Source organism: Procambarus clarkii, chromosome 49 (assembly GCF_040958095.1).
Source record: "Procambarus clarkii isolate CNS0578487 chromosome 49, FALCON_Pclarkii_2.0, whole genome shotgun sequence".
NCBI classification, from domain to species: domain Eukaryota; kingdom Metazoa; phylum Arthropoda; class Malacostraca; order Decapoda; family Cambaridae; genus Procambarus; species Procambarus clarkii.
In genome coordinates, this window is record NC_091198.1 from 6,932,365 (window position 1) to 6,944,068 (window position 11,704).

At 47.5% G+C, this 11,704-nt stretch overlaps 1 protein-coding gene across 1 annotated transcript; it reads left to right on the top strand.

Moving 5' to 3' along the window:
- Window positions 1-829: 829 nt before the first annotated feature.
- Window positions 830-2,739, top strand: LOC123763390 (flagellar attachment zone protein 1-like). The gene is made up of 2 exons (XM_045750544.2): window positions 830-837; window positions 1,941-2,739. The coding sequence occupies exons 1-2, from the start codon at window positions 830-832 to the stop codon at window positions 2,737-2,739; spliced, it is 807 nt and encodes a 268-aa protein (XP_045606500.2).
- The last annotated feature ends 8,965 nt before the right edge of the window (window positions 2,740-11,704 follow it).

Sequence of the window (11,704 nt, forward strand, 5' to 3'; positions counted from 1 at the left end):
GAAGGACTTGGTAAATGTTTAAAGGTGTGAGGACAGGTGTTGATGACGAAACAACACGGCGGAAGGGGGAAGAGGGAGAGGGAAGAGGGAGAGGGAAGAGAGAGAGAGAAGAGAGAGAGGGAAGAGGGAGAGGGAAGAGAGAGAGGGAAGAGGGAGAGGGAAGAGAGAGAGGGAAGAGAGAGAGGGAAGAGGGAGAGGGAAGAGGGAGAGGGAAGAGGGAGAGGGAAGAGGGAGAGGGAAGAGGGAGAGGGAAGAGGGAGAGGGAAGAGGGAGAGGGAAGAGAGAGAGGGAAGAGAGAGAGGGAAGAGAGAGAGGGAAGAGAGAGAGGGAAGAGAGAGAGGGAAGAGAGAGAGGGAAGAGGGAGAGGGAAGAGAGAGAGGGAAGAGGGAGAGGGAAGAGGGAGAGGGAAGAGGGAGAGGGAAGAGAGAGAGGGAAGAGGGAGAGGGAAGAGAGAGAGGGAAGAGAGAGAGGGAAGAGAGAGAGGGAAGAGAGAGAGGGAAGAGGGAGAGGGAAGAGAGAGAGGGAAGAGGGAGAGGGAAGAGGGAGAGGGAAGAGGGAGAGGGAAGAGAGAGAGGGAAGAGAGAGAGGGAAGAGAGAGAGGGAAGAGAGAGAGAGGGAAGAGAGAGAGGGAAGAGGGAGAGGGAAGAGGGAGAGGGAAGAGGGAGAGGGAAGAGAGAGAGGGAAGAGGGAGAGGGAAGAGAGAGAGGGAAACTTGCCAGCATATATCAAGGTCTCCCCCTACCCCACCCCCACCCCCCACCCCCGCCATGATCGAGCTAAAGACTTTCCACAGGATGCAAACCCACATTTGCTGAACCCTCGGGTAAGTATGTACTGGTAAGTGAACAGAGGCATTAGGTGAAAGGAAACGTGACCAACCAATTCTGTCCCGCCGGGAAATCGAATCCGCGATTACCGAGTGTAAGCCGAGAACGAAGCCTACTGTGCTACTAGAACTTGATTCCGCCCTCACGCGAAATCCCTCACCCAAGACCCCTCCATCGTCACCCCCCCCCTGACCCTCCACCCTCCACCACACCCTTGATGACCCTCCACCCTCCACCCACACCCTCCACCCACACCCTTGATGACCCTCCACCCTCCACCCACACCCTTGATGACCCTCCACCCTCCACCCACACCCTTGATGACCCTCCACCCTCCACCCACACCCTTGATGACCCTCCACCCTCCACCCACACCCTTGATGACCCTCCACCCTCCACCCACACCCTTGATGACCCTCCACCCTCCACCCACACCCTTGATGACCCTCCACCCTCCACCCACACCCTTGATGACCCTCCACCCTCACCCTTGATGACCCTCCACCCTCCACCCACACCCTTGATGACCCTCCACCCTCCACCCACACCCTTGATGACCCTCCACCCTCCACCCACACCCTTGATGACCCTCCACCCTCCACCCACACCCTTGATGACCCTCCACCCTCCACCCACACCCTTGATGACCCTCCACCCTCCACCCACACCCTTGATGACCCTCCACCCTCCACCCACACCCTTGATGACCCTCCACCCTCCCTGTGGTTGACAAAGTTTGATAGCTTCTATAGATTTTGCGGTGAGCAATTGGGACCAGACACGAACTGAATATGTACACCTTAACGTGTCTGGGGTGGCAGGCGGAGGGTGGCAGGCGGAGGGTGGCAGGCGGCGGGTGGCAGGCGGCGGGTGGCAGGCGGCGGGTGGCAGGCGGCGGGTGGCAGGCGGAGGGTGGCAGGCGGAGGGTGACAGGCGGAGAGTGGCAGGCGGAGAGTGGCAGGCGGAGGGTGGCAGGCGGAGGGTGGCAGGCGGAGGGTGGTAGGCGGAGGGTGGCAGGCGGCCGAAGCAAGTGGCAGACCACGAATGACAAACCCCAGTAACGGAGTAGTGGAAAACCGAAAATTACTGCAATCTTGTTGTGGCTGACGGCAGCTGGTGCGTGGCAGACGCCAGAGAGCACGTGGCAGACGCCAGAGAGCACGTGGCAGACGCCAGAGAGCACGTGGCAGGCGCCAGAGAGCACTTGGCAGGCGCCAGAGAGCACGTGGCAGACGCCAGAGAGCACGTGGTAGACGCCAGAGAGCACGTGGCAGACGCCAGAGAGCACGTGGCAGACGCCAGAGAGCACGTGGCAGGCGCCAGAGAGCACGTGGCAGACGCCAGAGAGCACGTGGCAGACGCCAGAGAGCACGTGGCAGACGCCAGAGAGCACGTGGCAGACGCCAGAGAGCACTTGGCAGACGCCAGAGAGCACGTGGCAGACGCCAGAGAGCACGTGGCAGGCGCCAGAGAGCACTTGGCAGACGCCAGAGAGCACGTGGCAGACGCCATACAGCATGTGGCAGACGTCAGAGAACACGTGGCAGACGCCAGAGAGCACTTGGCAGACGCCAGAGAGCACGTGGTAGACGCCAGAGAGCACGTGGCAGACGCTAGAGAGCACGTGGTAGACGCCATACAGCATGTGGCAGACTCCAGAGAGCACGCGGCAGACGCCAGAGAGCACTTGGCAGACACCAGAGAGCACTTGGCAGACGCCAGAGAGCACTTGGCAAACGCCAGAGAGCACTTGGCAGACGCCAGAGAGCACTTGGCAAACGCCAGAGAGCACTTGGCAGACGCCAGAGAGCACGTGGCAGACGGCAGACAATGGGATACAAAGGAGTTCCATAGAGAAGTGAGATTGTCTGGGTGTGTCATCTTCTTCAAGCTGCTCGCCGCGCCCTTGTGAAATATTAAGCCCACCCACCACACTGTCAGCCCTCTCTCACCCACCACACTGTCAGCCCTCTCTCACCCACCACACTGTCAGCCCTCTCTCACCCACCACACTGTCAGCCCTCTCTCACCCACCACACTGTCAGCCCTCTCTCACCCACCACACTGTCAGCCCTCTCTCACCCACCGCACTGTCAGCCCTCTCTCACCCACCACACTGTCAGCCCTCTCTCACGCACCACACTGTCAGCGCTCTTTCACCCACTCTTCAATGACCCTCTTCACACTCCCCTCTCTACCCTCTTACCAGACCCCTCTCTTTACTTTTTATCTCCGCTCTCTATACTCTTACCAGATCTTTTCTTTTCATACTGATCCCTGTTCTTCTTTTTATATAAACCATTCGTTCGTTGTCCTTCTAACAAGCTCCTTTTGTTTCCCGTCCGTTCTTATGAGTCTGTCTGTCTCTCTCTCTCTCTCTCTCTCTCTCTCTCTCTCTCTCTCTCTCTCTCTCTCTCTCTCTCTCTCTCTCTCTGTCTCTCTCTCTCTCTGTCTCTCTCTCTCTCTCTCTCTCTCTCTCTCTCTCTCTCTCTCTCTCTCTCTCTCTCTCTCTCTCTCTCTCTCTCTCTCTCTCTCTCTCTCTCTCTGTCTCTCTCTCTCTGTCTCTCTCTCTCTCTCTCTCTCTCTGTCTCTCTGTCTCTGTCTCTCTCTCTCTCTCTCTCTCTCTCTCTCTCTCTCTCTCTCTCTCTCTCTCTCTCTCTCTCTCTCTCTCTCTTTCTCTTATTTTCATTTTAACAGGACATTTGTCGTTTTATTAATAGTGAGCACACACACACACACACACACACACACACACACACACACACACACACACACACAGTTTCAAATGTAGATATGATAGAGCCCAGTAGGCTCAGGAATCTGTACACCAGTTGATTGACAGTCGAGAGGCTGGACCAAAGAGCCAAAGCTCAACCCCTTCAAGCACAACTAGGTGAGTACAATTAGGTGAGTACACAACTAACATCACTAGAGGAAACTAAAGCTGTTGAACGAGACAAAGTATCACCGTGAATGTTGCATCATGCTGCACGAGCCCTCACCCTGTCTCCAGCAATGATCTTTAATGACTCACTTACAAAAGGGAGAATTTCCCAATTGCGGGAAGAGAGCGAAAGTGGGACCAATTTTCAAGTAAGGCGAAGAAGAGACACTTAACTACAGACCAGTATTACTAACAAACATTCCCTTTAAATCACTCGAAAGAATAATCAGGGTAAGTCTAGTTACTCTTAGAGATAATTGGGTATGTAATTAGGTATGTAAACAAACATCAACATGGCTTTAGGGAAAGAAAATCATGTCAAACGAGTCTTCTGTAGTTACATGATAAGCTAACGAAAATAAGGCAGGAGGGAGTAGGTTGAGCAGATTCCGTATTTCTGGATTGCCCTTGATACAGCACCTCACAATAAAATACTACACAGACTTGAGAGGGAGGCGGGAGTTACAGGAGCAGTGCTTAACGTAAGAAATTACCTAACTGATAGAAGTCAGAAAGCAATAATGAGGGGGAGAAGTCGGACTGGCGTAGAGTGACAGAGTACCTCAAGGATCGGTCTTGGGACCTACACTATTTCTCATTTAAGTAAATGACCTATGTATAGGACTGAAGTCTTGTATATGTTGATGTTTGCATAAGATTCAAAATTAATGAGAAGATGAGGACTGTAAGATTCTCCAAGATAACTTAATCAAGCTGCAGAGTTAATTCGAGAAATGGCTACTGGAGTTCAATACCACCAAAAGTAAGGTGATGGAAATGGGAACACTTGACTGGAGATCAAAAGGACGGGGCACACTGAAGAGAAACTACCTCCCTATAACGGCAAGAGATAAAGACCTGAGAGAGGACATAACACCAAACCTAATTCCGGAGGCTCACACAGAGAGGGTTACGTCAGGAGCACACTGTACTCTAGCATATGTCAAAACATCATTCAGTAACCTTATTAAGGAGGTATTTAGATCGCTGTCCACTGCCTACATGAGACTAGATCTAGAGTATGCCGCCCCATCGTTGAGCCCCCATCTAAAAAAAAACATATAAGGAAACTAGAAATGGTTCAGAAGTTTGCCATAGGGGCTCGTCACAGAATTGGGTTTGGTGGGGTGTGAAGAGAGACTGAAAGAACTAAACCTGAAAGTGCTAGAAAAAGAGAGAGAGGAGAAGACACGATAGAGACATATAAAATACCTAGGGTTATTGACAGAGTATAAAAAGAGGAAATGTTCACAATGAATACCAATAAAACAAGCGAGCATGGATAGAAGCTTGAGACTGAGATGAATCAAATAGATTTGATAAAGTTTTCTTTTAGCGTGAGAGTAGTGGGTAAATGGAATGGCCTAACAGCAGGTTGTAGAAGCAAACTCTATTCACAATTTTAAAAGTTGGTAAACTATAATAAGAGAAAGAGGTGACGCCGAGGAAAATAAGACTCGCGTCCCTAAAAAAAATATAAGCCGCTGATAGGGAAATAGGTCAGGAGTGAATGAACACACACACACACACACACACACACACACACACACACACACACACACACACACACACACACACACACACACACACACACACACACACGGAAACTCAGGCCTGCTGAAGTATCTCATATACTCATTTTCATAAATACTGTTTAAGCACACGGACCGAGCACATATTGGCCGCCTTTAAGTAGGAAAGAGTACCAGCTCCTCCTTGTGGCTCAGAAGAAATATAACAGTACCGATAGGGCCGCACTTCAATCCAGGCGCAAGAAAGAGCCATGTTACCTAAACGTTTGGAAAAAGTCTGAAAGTAGCAGTCAGAATTTAAGACCATGTCACAGGGGGGCAGTCTGAGCCAACACAGGTGGTGAGGACGTCTGGGTTTATTGGGGGTTGTAATAGAACCTGAGCCACCTGGCCCAGCCCCAGCTGGCTGACAACGGTGCCTGGGGCACAGAAGGGTAGATGGGGAGGGAGGGAGAAGTGATGGAGGAACTGAGAAAGGAAAAGAAAAGAGAAAGACAGAGAGATTGTGTTAAATAAATAGGTTAATAAAACGTGTAAACAGACAGAACGGCAAGATGCACCAAAATGCATGTATGAAAAACTTAGATATGTAGGTTAATAAAGAACAGGGTGGAGGGGGTGAGGGAGCAGGTGGCACCTACACTACCTGACGCAGCACCTACACTACCTGACGCAGCACCTACACTACCTGACGCAGCCTCTACACTACCTGACGCAACACCTACACTACCTGACGCAACACCTACACTACCTGACGCAGCCCCTACACTACCTGACGCAACACCTACACTACCTGACGCAGCACCTACACTACCTGACGCAGCCCCTACACTACCTGACGCAGCCTCTACACTACCTGACGCAACACCTACACTACCTGACGCAGCCTCTACACTACCTGACGCAACACCTACACTACCTGACGCAGCCACTACACTACCTGACGCAGCCTCTACACTACCTGACGCAACACCTACACTACCTGACGCAGCCTCTACACTACCTGACGCAACACCTACACTACCTGATGCAGCCCCTACACTACCTGACGCAGCCCCTACACTACCTGACGCAGCCCCTACACTACCTGACGCAGCCTCTACACTACCTGACGCAACACCTACACTACCTGACGCAGCCCCTACACTACCTGACGCTGCCCCTACACTACCTGACGCAGCCCCTACACTACCTGACGCAACACCTACACTACCTGACGCAGCCCCTACACTACCTGACGCAGCCCCTACACTACCTGACGCAGCACCTACACTACCTGACGCAGCACCTACACTACCTGACGCAGCACCTACACTACCTGACGCAGCCCCTACACTACCTGACGCAGCCCCTACACTACCTGACGCAGCCCCTACACTACCTGACGCAGCCCCTACACTACCTGACGCAGCCTCTACACTACCTGACGCAACACCTACACTACCTGACGCAGCACCTACACTACCTGACGCAGCACCTACACTACCTGACGCAAGCGCCCACAGCACCCTAAGAGAAAGAGGCAGGTTTTGCGAGGCCGCCGTGTTATAAAGAGCCTCGCAAGATCTGAAAATGATCCCCCGAGAAGGGCTGAAAGAGGCCCCGGAGAGGCTCTATCTACGCCCGGAGAGGCTCTATCTACGCCCGGAGAGGCTCTATCTACGCCCGGAGAGGCTCTATCTACGCCCGGAGAGGCTCTATCTACGCCCGGAGACATCCTTCTCTTTGCTCTTTTTCCATCCACGATTAAACAACAACAAAATATGGAAATGAATAACTTTAGGAGCTTCAAAATGAAAGACGAATTGTGAGTACAAGATAGTTTTGCCTCTATTCGTAGCCATAACATGGCTTAACCCAGCCATCCGCAGCTGTGATAGCCTGAGTGCGTCGACACGAGGGTATGAGCAGACTGGGTAGTTTCCAGTCTGTGTAATGGACGGCACTCAGTCTTAATTAAGCTTGACTCGTTGTGTACGGCTGTGCTGCGGGGTACGGCGCAGCGAGGAGAGAGAGCTGAAGATCAGTGGGTGGTGGTGGTGGTGCTGGGAGGTGTGGCTGTGCTGGTTGTTGTGGTGATGCTGGTAGTTGTGGTGATACTGGTAGTGGTGTTGGTGGCAGGTGTGGTGGTGACGGTGACGCCTGGTCAGGTTCGACTCACCTTGTGTCAGGTCAGGTTTAAAGCTATTGATCAGATTTGAGGAAAAATGTTGAATGTGATTGTTAATGATGTGAGGCCAGGTGGAGCCTCACTTGACACTCGCTTGCCAGGTTATATTAGTCAGGTATTGACCAGGGGCCAGATTCACGAAGCAGTTGCGCAAGTACTTACGAACCTGTACATCTTTTCTCAATCTTTGGCGGCTTTGTTTACAATTATTGAACAGGTAATGAGCTCCGAAGCACCAGGAGACTGTTTATAACAATAACAACAGTTGATTGGGAAGTTTTCATGCTTGTAAACTGTTTAATAAATGTAACCAAAGCCGTCAGAGATTGAGGAAAGATGTACACGTTCGTAAGTACTTGCGTAACTGCTTCGTGAATCTGGCCCCAGTTTCCTGTGTTATGACTTTGTTTTGCTTATTGATCGTCTCATTTTCTTGCCGGTCTGTAGGCAGGTCAGGCCTAAATTGCTAGTAGGAAGTTAAATAGTAAAAGGGATGAGCCAAGCGTTAGTCACCAAGCAAGCAGTGCTTCCGTTAACTGGCAAGAACTGTTATCTGGACGCACGTCAAACTGGTGACGCAGTGTCCTATAAACTGGTGACGCAGTGTCCTATAAACTGGTGACGCAGTGTCCTATAAACTGGTGACGCAGTGTCCTATAAAGTGGTGACGCAGTGTCCAGTGTCGCTCGTTGATGGTGGATTCAGTTCGGAAGGTGACGAACAGTGACTCTGCAGTGACGCGCAACGTAGCTAGTTGAATTAACATACAAACTCCGATGTTTTTGCTCAGTCGGTCATTATGAGGGGAAGCGAAGGAGCTCTCTCTTTCGTCCCCATGATTGGCTTTATTACCCCTCGTGTGTGGTGGGTCGACGCACTCATTCACGTCTGTACGCTCGTGGTGAAGCAATACACGTCGACAGCAGACACGTACCAGTGCACGTCCACAGCAGACACGTACCAGTGCACGTCCACAGCAGACACGTACCAGTGCACGTCCACAGCAGACACGTACCAGTGCACGTCCACAGCAGACACGTACCAGTGCACGTCCACAGCAGACACGTACCAGTGCACGTCCACAGCAGACACGTACCACTGAATGAGATTTGGAAATTTGCGCGCGCACACACACACACCTTATTCGAGGGAATCTCTGAAAGATGCAGTAAAGAGTGGGTACGTCGTTAACATTATCACCACGTCTGTACGTTACTAATATCACTACGTCTGTACGTCGCTAATATCACTACGTCTGTACGTCGCTAATATCACTACGTCTGTGCGTCGCTAATATCACTACGTCTGTACGTTACTAATATCACTACGTCTGTACGTTACTAACATCACTACGTCTGTACGTCGCTAATATCACAACCGTTCGCTACCCACTTAATTAAAGTGCTTTCTCGTTTCAAGCCCAAAACACTGATACAAAATCACAGCTTTATTGTTCTGATGATAATTAAAAGTTATTGCTTTATATTAATCATATTTTATTACAAAAATACATCTGCCTCAGAAGTAATCTTTGGTGACAGCAAACGAGTAGCTAATAAATTCCTGTAATACACTGTTATAATATATATATAATATATATATATATATATATATATATATATAAAAGTAAATATTTTTTTTACTGGCCAGTCAAAACACAGCTTGTGAGCAAGAGCCTCATGACATCTGCTCAGTGTTCAAACTTGCGAACAATTCAAAGATTGTATTTAAACTATTTCAGGTTGTTAATAGTCACTAGCGTCCATTCACCATTGGCCATCGAGCGAGCAAATTAATGTTCAGTCATTGACCATTTAGGGGTAAAATGGCTACTTTGAGAGCCACCAGCCACCTCGAATCCGTGAACTTCATATCAACTTTGTGAATATATAGAGAGAGAGTATAAAGGAAATAATATGGATTATAAACGGGGACGGTTGGAGAATTGTGCTTTTAGGGGGGGGGGGGTCCTGCCCCCCCCAAGCCCCCCTCCCCCCCCCCCCTCTCCTCCTTAATCACCATGAATATTCAAGAGGCACTTTGAATCCGGAATTTGGAAGCGATGGTAACGGTTGCAAATAAACAGAGCTTTAAGTGTTCTCCCGTAAGCACTGCACTCAAAGTCTTCCCCAACGAGGACTGGCAATAACTGCCCAACAGGCTCGGTCATTGCGTCACATTGTAATTTGATATATTATATACTGACTGTAATATCTACCTTATAACTTGAAATTCTTACAGAAAATTTAGTATGGAAACAACGGCACAATTTATGTTTTCCAAAAATATATTTGAAAGAAATTATTGCTTATAATAAATATATATATATATATATATATATATATATATATATATATATATATATATATATATATATATATATATATATATATATATATATATATATATATTGCATGATGAACAGACACCTTCAGGAACCAATAAGTAATTCAGACATATTAAGAGCAATCAGAACAGAGTTCACAAGACCTTTTGGGGTCACAGCTGAGGCAGTGTTGCCACGCCCCGGTCTTCAGATATTAAAGAGAAACAGATATTCGCCAAAGACGAGGCAGTGCCGCCACGCCACGGAGGCGGCGGCTTCCGTGTCGTCGCCTCCTTGTCATTACTGAGGAGCTGGCAGCGACACGGAGGTTCCCTGTCACACTGCTCCACGTTCTCCATTATCATTCGTCGCCATCTTCAAAATACCGAGACGGACGAAATCAAAACTTACTAATGTAATGGAACCTTACTGCACTTATCATAAGAATAAAATTATCCTATTAAAGCATATTATAATTATTTCACATGATTATTTAGTTTCATTTAAAATTTAAAGCTCTGTGATCTTTAACAATAATAAAATATTCGGAAAACTGTTTTGAACTGCACACCTAAATAACATATTGGTTGTTATAAAATTATTATACTTCTTGACCTACAAGCCAAGATATCACAATACTGTAAATTTGGCAACAGCTCGACTTTTGGCGACGCCAGCACCATCTATTGAGCGATCGCACCACTGTTAACCTTGTTGACTTGCATAATGTTCAGAAATACCAGCTTAATATATATATATATATATATATATATATATATATATATATATATATATATATATATATATATATATATATATATATATATATATATATATAAATGTGTGTGTAACGTGTCTGGGGTGTTTGGGAACGTTTCCTTTCACCATATATATTACATATATATAATGTTATACCTAACATTCAGTTGCCTAAAATGCCACATTTTCTTAAAATATATATAATTTTTCAATTTCAACTTGCAAATTGGTAAACATGTTTAGCATAATGAATAAAACTTTTATGCTTAATTTTACCAAGATTAAGCTATCAATCTGACAGTCTTAATATTCCCATTATTCCTCATTACTGGCAAACATGGGTAAAACTAGACCTAGCTAAGCAACTAATGGGGGGCTCTATAATATGTAATTATTAAGGGCAAACTAATTTTGAGATAAATATTTGAAAATGTACAAAAATAGCTTTGGGTGTTATGCTTACTGGGCGGTTCTGATATTTGGTACATTAGGTCAAGATATCTGTACCTAATAAGAGAAGATACCTGTTTGTAGACCTTAGTCGCTTGCGACTACCCTCAACAAACTTTGCAGGGTACATGGTCTGGTGTCCTGCCAATACATAGGATGGTCGTGATCGAGCCCCATGTCCCCCCCCCTCCCCCTTTGTGGGAAATGACAAATTACGCTCATTTTTAAGTTCGTTAGATAAAAAACATAACATCTTAACTGAGATTCATCTAGCATTAAATATTAGTTAGGATGAAAGGTGCTTAAGATAATGCTGGGGAGATGGAGTGGGAAGGTGAAAATATATATAATATATATATATATATGTCGTACTTAGTAGCCAGAACGCACTTCTCAGCCTACTATGCAAGGCCCGATTTGCCTAATAAGCCAAGTTTTCATGAATTAATTGTATTTTGACTACCTAACCTGCCTAACCTAACCTAACTTTTTAAGCTACCTAACCTAACCTAACCTATAAAGATAGGTTAGGTTAGGTTAGGTAGGGTTGGTTAGGTTTGGTCATATATCTATGTTAATTTTAACCCCAATAAAAAAAATTGACCTCGTACATAATGAAATGCGTAGTTTTATCATTTCATAAGAAAAAAATGAGAGAAAATATATTGATTCAGGAAAACTTGGCTTATTAGGCAA